The 12,877-nt window shown below is 41.4% G+C and overlaps 1 protein-coding gene across 4 annotated transcripts in view; it reads right to left on the reverse strand.

The window, feature by feature from the left end:
• The window catches only part of LOC135551890 (collagen alpha-1(XVI) chain-like), a 124,157-nt gene that overhangs the window by 44,308 nt on the left and 66,972 nt on the right, over positions 1 to 12,877 (reverse strand). For all 4 annotated transcript variants that reach the window (XM_064983164.1, XM_064983166.1, XM_064983163.1 and 1 more), the window contains exons 15-24: positions 12,254 to 12,298; positions 11,947 to 12,051; positions 11,567 to 11,605; positions 11,328 to 11,372; positions 11,181 to 11,216; positions 10,908 to 11,021; positions 10,693 to 10,728; positions 4,386 to 4,547; positions 4,203 to 4,247; positions 4,025 to 4,060 (exon numbers count right to left, since the gene is read on the reverse strand). In XM_064983164.1, the coding sequence (XP_064839236.1) occupies positions 4,025 to 4,060; positions 4,203 to 4,247; positions 4,386 to 4,547; positions 10,693 to 10,728; positions 10,908 to 11,021; positions 11,181 to 11,216; positions 11,328 to 11,372; positions 11,567 to 11,605; positions 11,947 to 12,051; positions 12,254 to 12,298 (663 nt within the window). The remainder of the gene's footprint in view (positions 1 to 4,024; positions 4,061 to 4,202; positions 4,248 to 4,385; positions 4,548 to 10,692; positions 10,729 to 10,907; positions 11,022 to 11,180; positions 11,217 to 11,327; positions 11,373 to 11,566; positions 11,606 to 11,946; positions 12,052 to 12,253; positions 12,299 to 12,877) is intronic.

Here is a 12,877-nt window from a genome sequence, read left to right on the forward strand (position 1 = left end):
TGCAGCCGTATTCATTGACCTGGCCAAGGCTTTCGACTCTGTCAATCACCACATCCTCATCGGCAGAATCGATAGCCTTGGTTTCTCAAATTATTGCCTCGCCTAGTTCACCAACTACTTCTCTGATAGAGTTCAGTGTGTCAAATCGGAGGGCCTGTTGTCCGGGCCTCTGGCAGTCTCTATGGGGGTGTCACAGGGTTCAATTCTTAGACCGACTCTCTTCTCTGTATACATCAATGACGTCGCTCTTGCTGCTGGTGTGTTAACAACCCTCCAGACAAGCTTCAATGTCATAAAACTCTCCTTCCGTGGCCTCCAACTGCTCTTAAATACAAGTAAAACTAAATGCATGCTCTTCAACCGATCGCTGCCTGCACCTGCCAGCCCGTCCAACATCACTATTCTGGACGGTTCTGACTTAGAATATGTGGACAACTACAAATACCTAGGTGTCTGTTTAGACTGTAAACTCTCCTTCCAGACTCACATCAAACATCTCCAATCCAAAGTTAAATCTAGAATTGGCTTCCTATTTCGCAACAAAGCCTCCTTTACTCATGCTGCCAAACATACCCTTGTAAAACTGACTATCCTACCAATCCTCGACTTCGGCGACGTCATTTACAAAATAGCCTCCAACACTCTACTCAATAAATTGGATGCAGTCTATCACAGTGCCATCCGTTTCATCACCAGAGCCCCTTATTCCACCCACCACTGTGACCTGTACGCTCTCGTTGGCTGGCCCTCGCTTCATACTCGTCGCCAAACCCACTGGCTCCAGGTCATCTACAAGACCCTGCTAGGTAAAGTCCCCCCTTATCTCACCTCGCTGGTCACCATAGCAGCACCCACCTGTAGCATGCGCTCCAGCAGGTATATCTCTCTGGACACCACCAAAACCAATTCTTACGTTGGCTGCCTCTCCTTTCATTTCTCTACTGCCAATGACTGGAACGAACTGAAAAAAATATCTGAAACTGGAAACACATCTCCCTCACTAGCTTTAAGCACCAGCTGTTAGAGCAGCTTACAGATTACTGCACCTGTACATAGCCCATCTATAATGTAGCCCAAACAACTACCTCTCCCCCTACTGTATTTATTTATTTATTTAGCTCCTTTGCACACCTTTATTTCTATCTCTACTTTGCACATTCTTCCACTGCAAATCTACCAATCCAGTGTTTTACTTGCTATATTGTATTTACTTCGCCACCATGGCCTTTTTTTGCCTTTACCTCCCTTATCTCCCCTCATTTGCTCACATTGTATATAGACTTATTTTTCTACTGTATTATTGACTGTATGTTTGTTTTACTCCAAGTGTTGTTGTATATGTCAAACTGCTTTGCTTTATCTTGGCCAGGTCGCAATTGTAAATGAGAACTTGTTCTCAACTTGCCTACCTGGTTAAATAAAGGTGAAATAAATAAAATAAATAAAATCCTCAGTCAAGCAGTGAATTTCAAACACAGATTCAACCACAAAGAATAGTGAGGTTTTCCAATGACTCACAAAAAAGGGCACCTACAGTATTGGTAGAAAAATATCTGACAATTAATATTAATTACACTTAGTTATTGATTACACTTTGAAGGGTGTATCAATACCCCCAGGCACCACAAAAATACAGCTGTCCTTTATAACTCAGATGCTGGAGAGGAAGGAAACCGCTCAGAGATTTCACGATGAGGCCAATGGTGACTTTAACACAGTTACATAGTATAATGGCTGTGATAGGAGAAAACTGAGGATGGATCAACAACATTGTAGTTACCCAATGATACTAACCTAATTGACAGAGTGAAAAGAAGGAAGCCTGTACAGAATATTATAATTATATATATATATATATATATATATATATTCTTTTGTAAAAATGCAAAAAATGTGGCAAAGAAATTAACTTTATGTCCTGAATACAAAGCATTATTTTTGGGGCAAATCCAACACATCACTGAGTACCACTCTTCATATGCATGGTGGTGACTGTATCATGTTATGGGTATGCTTGTTACTGGCAAGGATTAGGGAGTCTTTTAAAATAAATAACGGAACAGAGCAACTGTAAGCACAGTCAAAATCCTAGAGGGACACCTGGTTCATTCTCCCAGACACTGGGAGACAAATTCACCTTTCAGCAGGACAATAACCTAAAATACAAGGCCAAATATACACTGGAGTTGATTATCAAGATGACATTAAATGTTCCTGAGTGGCCAAGTTACAGTTTTGACTTAAAACTGCTTGAAAATCTATGGCAAGACTTGAAAATGGCTGTCTAGGAATAATCAACAAGCAACTTGACAGAGCTTGGAGAATTCCCCAAAATAATCATGTGCAAATATTGCATAAAGAATGACTCATAGCTGTAATCACTGCCAAAGCTGAATTGAACATGTATTGACTCAGGGGGTCGTATACTCTTCTACTGAAGATATATTCATGTTTTTAAAAATTATTTTTACAAATGTTAGAATTTGTTTTCTAATTTGACATTACAGAGTATTCTGTGTACATCATTGACAAAAAATGCAGATTAAACAATTTGAATCCCACTTTGTAACACAAAAAAATAAAGGGGTGTGAATACTTTCGTAAGGCATTGTAGTTACAGTGCATTTCATCACTTTGTCTCCAAAGAGCCATACAACAGCCAACTGAACTCATTTTTGCATCTGTTATAAGCCTGAGGAAAGTATTTTATCATAAAATCAGATCCCAAAATAATATCACGGGCCTACAAATCCAGGGGTTAAAAACAAAGTTGTCATTGTACGCTGATGATGAATACTTTCTTTTAAACCAACAATTAGAATCCCTCCACAGCCTCAAAGATGATCTAGATACTTTTTCTCACCTCTCTGGACTACAGTGTAGACATTGTTAATGTTGTAAATTAATATTGTAGCTGGAAACGCCTGATTATGTATGGAATATATATATATATTTTATTTAACCTTTATTTAACAAGGCAAGTCCATTAAGAACAAATTCTTATTTTCAATGATGGTCTAGGAACAGTGGGTTAACTGGCTCGGGGATTTGAACTTGCAACAATTTGGGTTACGTGGCCAACGCTCTAACCACTAGGCTACCCTGTCGCCACAAGATCTACATAGGCATACAGAGGCCATCACTCCTGTGTTCCAATGGCACATTGGGTTAGCTAATCCAAGTTTATAATTTTAAAAGGCTAATTGATCATTAGAAAAACATTTTGCAATTATGTTAGCACTGCTGAAAACTGTTGTTCTGATTAAAGAAGCAATAAAACTGGCCTTCTTCAGACTAGTCAAGTATCTGGAGCGTCAACATTTGTGGGTTCGATTACAGGCTCAAAATGGCCAGAAACAAAGAACTTTCTTCTGAAACGTGTCAGTCTCCATGGATTCTGGACTTCTAGGCAGAGTTGCAAAGAAAAAGCCATATCTCAGACTGGCCAATAAAAAGAAAAGATGAAGATGGGCAAAAGAACAGAGACACTGGACAGAGGAACTCTGTCTAGAAGGCCAGCATCCTGGAGTCGCCTCTTGACTGTTGACATTGAGACTGGTGTTTTGCAGCTTGTTTTTGGTCACAGATTCAGGAATGGAGAATCCACAAGGAAAGAAATTCCACAAATGTACTTTTAAGAAGGCACACCTGTTAATTGAAATTTATTCCAGGTGACTACTTCATGAAGCTGGTTGAGAGAATACCAAGAGTGTGCAAAGCTGTCATCAAGGCAAAGGGTGGCTACTTTGAAGATTCTCAAATATAAATATATTTAATATATATATATTTGTTTAACACTTTTTTGGTTACTACATGATTCCATATGTGATAGTTCATAGTTTTGATGTCTTCACTATTATTCTACAATGTAGAAAATAGTAAAAACTAAACAAAAACCCTTGACTGGTCCTGTATATTTACCCCCAAAATATGGGTTATTGGAAATTATGCAAAGTAAAAAAAAAAAGAAAAAAAAAAAAAAGTATGCTATAAAGATTCTCTTAAGATATGTATAAACCCTCACCGTTTTACCGTCAGCTCCTTTGCCACCAGTGTTACCCTGGAAACAAGAGAAAATGTAATGTCAACAGAACTGGCTTTTAAACTCAATGTTCAGTCTTATCTTATGTATGAAATGTATTTTTGGTACGAAGTAACCTCAAACATCCTGAGCCCTATTGAGTTCCCTACTCAGCACTAACCTTCTCTCCTCTCAGCCCTGCCAGGCCACTCACTCCAGGTTCCCCCTGAGCAAGAGTTAACACAAATCACTTCCAGGTTAGAAACAGAACCTGGAACAACACAGAATGCACGCACTAACACGCACGCGCACACATACACACACACACACACACACATTCCATTCCAATAAAACACACACTAACCTGTTCTCCCTTCTGTCCCAGCCCAGGTTTTCCTCTCTCTCCTTTGTGTTTCAGGGTTTGTTCCATGGTAACAAGGTTGGCAGCAGGTATTTCACTCAGGGTGGGGCACACAGCACATGCATCACCCTTTTCCCCTTTGACACCATCAGACCCCACCCCTCCCTGCCAAGCATACAGACACGTATTATCACAGGGAGACAGGTTAGTGATAACACATACTATTAGGCATGTTTCCTTTGAGGTATAGCGTCTAATGTGGTGTCCCAAACAGATCCGTTATTCAACTATATCCAATGTGGTGTTTCCGAACAGATCAGTTAGTCAGCTTATTATAATGTGGTGTCCCTAACAGATCAGTTAGTCAGCTTATTATAATGTGGTGTCCCAAACAGATCAGTTAGTCAGCTTATTATAATGTGGTGTCCCTAACAGATCCGTTATTCAACTATATCCAATGTGGTGTTTCCGAACAGATCAGTTAGTCAGCTTATTATAATGTGGTGTCCCAAACAGATCAGTTAGTCAGCTTATTATAATGTGGTGTCCCTAACAGATCCGTTATTCAACTATATCCAATGTGGTGTTTCCGAACAGATCAGTTAGTCAGCTTATTATAATGTGGTGTCCCTAACAGATCTGTTATTCAACTATATCCAATGTGGTGTTTCCGAACAGATCAGTTAGTCAGCTTATTATAATGTGGTGTCCCTAACAGATCAGTTATTCAGATATGTCTAATGTGGTGTCACTAACAGATCAGTTATTCAGTTATGTCTAATGTGGTGTCACTAACAGATCAGTTATTCAGATATGTCTAATGTGGTGTCCCTAACAGATCAGTTATTCAGATATGTCTAATGTGGTGTCACTAACAGATGAGATAGTCAACTGTATCTAATGTGGTGTCCCTAACAGATCAGTTATTCAGATATATCTAATGTGGTGTCCTTAACAGATCAGTTAGTCAACTGTACCAAATGTGGTGTCCAAACAGATCAGATAGTCAAGAAGGGATATACCCGAAGAGTAGGATCAGCTATTATGTCACCCTTGTAGAATGTTAGCTCTATAGAATATGGCCATACATAGTCTTGTTTGATCTACATCCGTTCATGCCTTAATGTCATGTACATAAATGTCTTGGATGTCCCATACATGCAAGTCTCTTGGAAGTACGCCAGGCGATCCTATGGAACTAAAGAGGACCTGTACACTGTAGTATGTTATCATGTGTTATACCAATATTACATTTGCACATCGTGGCTGTAGTACACTATGTTCTACAGCACTTATTCGTAAGCTAAGTGAACAATCACTATTTTGGGATGTAAGAACACTTTATATGAACCCAGATGTTAGCTGAGGTATCATCAGTGTCAGAATGTCCCCCCTTTTTAAGGAAAGAAACAGATGGTCAATGTAAACATTGTAGACATTGGAGCCGTGTGATTTATGTTTGTGTTCATGAACCAGCCCACTTGATGAAGAAGGGAGAGACTCTTCTATAAATACTATGTTCAGCCAAACACTTGTTGAATTGAATGCTTGTAAAGCACTTTCACCCGAACAGGTCATTATTAAACCCTCTGAATTTCATTTAAAGTATGTTAATTTTGTTCTATATTTTCAATACCATCCTTTAATTCATTTCTGAAAATCAGCTATATCTAATGTGGTGTCCCTAACAGATCAGTTAGTCAACTATATCTAATCTAATGTGGTGTCCCTAACAGATCAGTTAGTCAACTACATCTAATGTGGTGTCCCTAACAGACCAGTTAGTCAACTATATCCAATGTGCTGTCCCTAACAGACCAATTAGTCAACTATATCTAATGTGGTGTCCCTAACAGATCAGTTAGTCAACTATATTTAATGTGGTGTCCCTAACATACCAGTTAGTCAACTATATCTAATGTGGTGTCCCTAACAGATCAATTAGTCAACTATATCTAATGTGGTGTCCCTAACATATTAGTTAATCAAATATATCCAATGAGGTGTCCCTAACAGATCAATTAGTCAACTATATCTAATGCTGTGTCCCTAACAGATCAGCTAGTCAACTAAATCTAATCTAATGTGGTGTCGATAACAGATCAGATATTCAACTATTTCCAATGTGGTGTCCCTAAAAGATCAGTGAATCAACAATATCGAATGTGGTGTCCCTAACAGATCAGTTAGTCAACTATATCTAATCTAATGTGGTGTCCATAACAGATCAGTTAGTAAACTATATCTAATGTGGTGTCCCTAACAGATCAGTTAGTCAACTATATCTAATGTGGTGTCCCTAACAGACCAGTTAGTCAACTACATCTAATGTGGTGTCCCTAACAGACCAGTTAGTCAACTATATCTAATCTAATGTGGTGTCCCAAAACAGATCAGTTAGTCAACTATATCTAATGTGGTGTCCCTAACAGACCAGTTAGTCAACTATATCTAATGTGGTGTCCCTAACAGACCAGTTAGTCAACTATATCCAATGTGCTGTCCCTAACAGACCAGTTAGTCAACTATATCTAATGTGGTGTCCATAACAGATCAGTTAGTCAACTTTATTTAATGTGGTGTCCCTAACATACCAGTTAGTCAACTATATCTAATGTGGTGTCCCTAACATACCAGTTAGTCAACTATATCTAATGTGGTGTCCCTAACAGATCAATTAGTCAACTATATCTAATGTGGTGTCCAGCTACTCAACTACATCTAATGTGGTGTCCCTAACAGACCAGTTAGTCAACTATATCTAATCTAATGTGGTGTCCATAACAGATCAGCTACTCAACTATATCTAATGTGGTGTCCCTAACAGACCAGTTAGCAAACTATATCTAACGTGGTGTCCCATAACAGATCAGCTAGTAAACTATATCTAATGTGGTGTCCCTAACATACCAGTTAATCAACTATATAAAATGTGGTGTCCCTAACAGACCAGTTAGTCAACTATATCTAATCTAATGTGGTGTCCCTAAAAGATCAGTTAGTCAACTACATCTAATGTGGTGTCCCTAACAGATCAGTGAATCAACAATATCGAATGTGGTGTCCCTAACAGATCAGTTAGTCAACTATATCTAATCTAATGTGGTGTCCATGACAGATCAGTTAGTCAACTATATCCAATGCGGTGTCCCTAACAGACCAGTTAGTCAACGATATCTAATCTAATGTGGTGTCCCTAACAGATCAGTTAGTCAACTATATCTAATCGAATGTGGTGTCCCAAAACAGATCAGTTAGTCAACTATATCTAATGTGGTGTCCCTAACAGACCAGTTAGTCAACTATATCCAATGTGCTGTCCCTAACAGACCAGTTAGTCAACTATATCTAATGTGGTGTCCATAACAGATCAGTTAGTCAACTATATTTAATGTGGTGTCCCTAACATACCAGTTAATCAATCAGACCAGTTAATCAACGGCTCAGACACAAGAGGCATGTGGCAGGGTCTACAGTCAATCACGGACTACAGGAAGGAATCCAGCCCAGTCACGGACCAGGATGTCTTGCTCCCAGGCAGACTAAATAACTTTTTTGCCCGCTTTGAGGACAGTACAGTGCCACTGACACGGCCTGCAATGGAAACATGCAGTCTCTCCTTCACTGCAGCCGAGGTGAGTAAAAAAATTAAACGTGTTAACCCTCGCAAGGCTGCAGGCCCAGACGGCATCCCCAGCCGCGCCCTCAGAGCATGCGCAGACCAGCTGGCTGGTGTGTTTACGGACATATTCAATCAATCCCTATACCAGTCTGCTGTTCCCACATGCTTCAAGAGGGCCACCATTGTTCCTGTTCCCAAGAAAGCTAAGCTAACTGAGCTAAACGACTACCGCCCCGTAGCACTCACTTCCGTCATCATGAAGTGCTTTGAGAGACTAGTCAAGGACCATTTCACCTCCACCCTACCTGACACCCTAGACCCACTCAAATTTGCTTACCGCCCAAATAGGTCCACAGACGATGCAATCTCAACCACACTGCACACTGCCCTAACCCATCTGGACAAGAGGAATACCTATGTGAGAATGCTGTTCATCGACTACAGCTCGGCATTCAACACCATAGTACCCTCCAAGCTCGTCATCAAGCTCGAGACCCTGGGTCTCGACCCCGCCCTGTGCAACTGGGTACTGGACTTCCTGACGGGCCACCCCAGGTGGTGAGGGTAGGTAACAACATCTCCTCCCCGCTGATCCTCAACACTGGGGCCCCACAAGGGTGCGTTCTGAGCCCTCTCCTGTACTCCCTGTTCACCCACGACTGCGTGGCCACGCACGCCTCCAACTCAATCATCAAGTTTGCGGACGACACAACAGTGGTAGGCTTGATTACCAACAACGACGAGACGGCCTACAGGGAGGAGGTGAGGGCCCTCGGAGTGTGGTGTCAGGAAAATAACCTCACACTCAATGTCAACAAAACTAAGGAGATGATTGTGGACCCCAGGAAACAGCAGAGGGAACACCCCCCTATCCACATCGATGGAATAGTAGTGGAGAGAGTAGCAAGTTTTAAGTTCCTCGGCATACACATTACAGACAAACTGAATTGGTCCACTCACACAGACAGCATCGTGAAGAAGGCGCAGCAGCGCCTCTTCAACCTCAGGAGGCTGAAGAAATTCGGCTTGTCACCAAAAGCACTCACAAACTTCTACAGATGCACAATCGAGAGCATCCTGACGGGCTGTATCACCGCCTGGTACGGCAACTGCTCCGCCCTCAACCGTAAGGCTCTCCAGAGGGTAGTGAGGTCTGCACAACGCATCACCGGGGGCAAACTACCTGCCCTCCAGGACACCTACACCACCCGATGTTACAGGAAGGCCATAAAGATCATCAAGGACATCAACCACCCGAGCCACTGCCTGTTCACCCCGCTATCATCCAGAAGGCGAGGTCAGTACAGGTGCATCAAAGCTGGGACCGAGAGACTGAAAAATAGCTTCTATCTCAAGGCCATCAGACTGTTAAACAGCCACCACTAACATTGAGTGGCTGCTGCCAACACACTGACACTGACTCAACTCCAGCCACTTTAATAATGGGAATTGATGGGAAATGATGTAAATATATCACTAGCCACTTTAAACAATGCTACCTTATATAATGTTACTTACCCTACATTATTCATCTCATATGCATACGTATATACTGTACTCTATATCATCGACTGCATCCTTATGTAATACATGTATCACTAGCCACTTTAACTATGCCACTTTGTTTACATACTCATCTCATATGTATATACTGTACTCGATACCATCTACTGTATCTTGCCTATACTGCTCTGTACCATCACTCATTCATGTGATGGTGTGTATAAGACAGTAGTTTAGGAATTTTAGTTAGATTACTTGTTGGTTATTACTGCATTGTCGGAACTAGAAGCACAAGCATTTCGCTACACTCGCATTAACATCTGCTAACCATGTGTATGTGACAAATAAAATTTGATTTGATTTTGATTTGATTTTTAACAGACCAGTTAATCAACTATATAAAATGTGGTGTCCCTAACAGACCAGTTAGTCAACTATATCTAATCTAATGTGGTGTCCCTAACAGATCAGTTAGTCAACTATATCTAATGTGGTGTCCCTAACAGATCAGTGAATCAACAAAATCAAATGTGGTGTCCCTAACAGATCAGCTAGTCAACTATATCTAATGTGGTGTCCCTAACAGATCGGTTAGTGGACTATATCTAATGTGGTGTCACAACAGATCAGTTATTCTAATGTTGTGTCCCTAACTGATCAGTTATTCTAATGTGGTGTCTCTAACAGATCACTTAGTCTAATGTGGTGCCCCTTACAGATAAGTTATTATAATGTTGTGTCCCTAACAGATCAGTTAGTCTAATGTTGTGTCTCTAACAGATCAGTTAGTGTAATGTGGTGTCTCTAACAGATCAGTTAGTGTAATGTGGTGTCTCTAACAGATCAGTTAGTCTAATGTGGTGTCTCTAACAGATCAGTTAGTGTAATGTGGTGTCTCTAACAGATCAGTTAGTGTAATGTGGTGTCCCTAACAGATCAGTTAGTGTAATGTGGTGTCCCTAACATATCAGTTAGTCTAATGTGGTGTCCCTAACATATCAGTTAGTCTAATGTGGTGTCCCTAACAGATCAGTTTGTGTTTGCCTATACATATAGTGTGCATTGGTATGCTGGTGTGTATGCATCTGTATGTGTGTGTACACAAGTGAGTTAGTGACTGAATGTAACCCATTCCCACAGCACATGAATGAATCATGAGATATAAATTAACAGGTGGGACTGTACCTTCTCTCCTGCCTTCCCATCTGCTCCTTGAAGACCCTAATGAATAGAAAAGAGGAGAGGAGATAGCAGGAGGAGAGAAGAGGAGAGGGAGAGAAGATGAGATTTTAAACATTCCTAGCTGTGAATTAACATTATTTTCTCATACAAAGCAAATTCCTTGATGACTATATCAAATGAAATAACCATATGAGCATTAAGGGTGCTGCATGTCTCACCGGGAGGCCAGGTTCTCCTATCCCAGGCTCTCCTTTGGGCCCCGTCTTCCCGTGGAGGGCCACAGTGTTGCCCAGGTCTGCAGACAGGACGGGACACACCTCACATGGGTCACCCTGAGAGGGACAAAACCAAAGAGACACACAATGTCAACACACATCTCACAGGATTGGCATTGATACACACAGAAATGGACAAACACATTCACAACCCATGCAGTATACTTCTTTACCCTAACCCTAACACACACACCAGGACACTGAGGGTTAACACACCTTATCTCCTTTACCACCACCAGGACCCCTAGGACCCTGAAAACACAACATCAATACATGTTAGTAGAGCATGATAGTGAGGATGAGGTTCCAAATTACACACTGTCTAGGATACAAAACAGTGGTCTGGATGCATCCTGTACTCACAGGATCTCCTTGTTCTCCATCTTTCCCTGGTGTCCCAGAATGCCCCTGGACAGGAAGAGAGAAACAGGACTATAACCATAACAACCATTGTAACATTCCAGAAATGTACAGAAGTCTAGTTGTGGGATGTTGTCTTATCAAACAATATAATCTATATACAGTATTTCAATGTTCAAACTGTGGCCTTTGAAGTTTTGAAGCAGAGTTTTAAATGGATTTCATTCAGATATATTTTTTACCTTGTCTCCCTTTGATCCAGGAGGTCCTCCAGGAGTGCCCTAGCATCAAAACAAAACACAAGTCAATTCAAAAGAGTGATGAGCAACTATCCCCCTCTGTAACTGTCTCTCACTTCCTCTGTCTACCAGAGCCATACAAGAACAGACGCAAACGGCGTCTCCTCCAAGATGCTTCTTGGCTTCAGTCAAGGTTAACACACACAGCATCTCTTCGAAGATGTCCATATTAAGCCTCTCTTTGCTTGCCATCCCAGCCACAACTTGCCCAGTGCATTAAGCATCTGACAACTGGAGGATGAAGAGTTGTTATAACACGACACTGACCTCAAACCTGAGGATGGAAAGATAGAACAGAATTACAGAGCAGAGACACTACTCACTGGCAGGCCTGGCAGGCCTGGTTCTCCAATTCCTGGCATTCCTGGAAGTCCGGGTTTTCCCGGTTCTCCTGCTAGTCCTTCAGGCCCCAACTTTCCAGAGGTACCCTGGGGAAAAAAGTTCCTAGAGGTTAAAGTTCAAATAGATGCCAAAGTGGCATTAAACAGAAAATGGTAGTTTGATTTTGAGGGCCACTAAAAGCACGTGTTTACATTACATACACATAGAAAAGTACAGTGTACATACAATGGAAGTACACATTGTTAAATACTACATTTAAAAAGAGAAGCGACTCTGTTGAAAGAGTACCTTCTGTCCCTTGGGTCCCACCACACAGATGGATCCAGCCCGACCCTGCAGAGAGAGACACAGACCATCACTTAGCTCTTATTAAACAGTATGAAAACCTCTGCCTAAGGAATATTGAAGCCTGAGAGCACACACACATGCAAACACAAACACACACTGACATTCCTCTTTATGGTCACACTTGAAACTTTCCCAGCGTATCCATATTGGGATGAATGGGTGAGATTAAAGGGTTTAAGTCAGCCTGAATCAGCCAGGTAGTGTGAGAGGAACACAGTCAATGAGGCAGAATTGATTCTGCTGGCTTTGTTGCTCCAGTCTAATCTAGCAGGCATTAGGAAGACTACACCCAGAGACACGCTGGGCAGAGCAGAATAGATATCAGTACCAGTCTAGGCTTGAAATAGTAATTCAGTATAATTCTATGGAACACCCTCTGTTAGCCTGATAGGAGTATGTGGGAGTGTGTGTGTGTGTGTGTGTGTGTGTGTGTGTGTGTGTGTGTGTGTGTGTGTGTGTGTGTGTGTGTGTGTGTGTGTGTGTGTGTGTGTGTGTGTGTGTGAGTGCGTGCGTGCGTCTGTTTCTGCCAATTATAAGACAGATACATGCTGTTAATTCAAGTGA

This window comes from Oncorhynchus masou, chromosome 13 (genome assembly GCF_036934945.1).
Source record: "Oncorhynchus masou masou isolate Uvic2021 chromosome 13, UVic_Omas_1.1, whole genome shotgun sequence".
NCBI classification, from domain to species: Eukaryota; Metazoa; Chordata; class Actinopteri; order Salmoniformes; family Salmonidae; genus Oncorhynchus; species Oncorhynchus masou.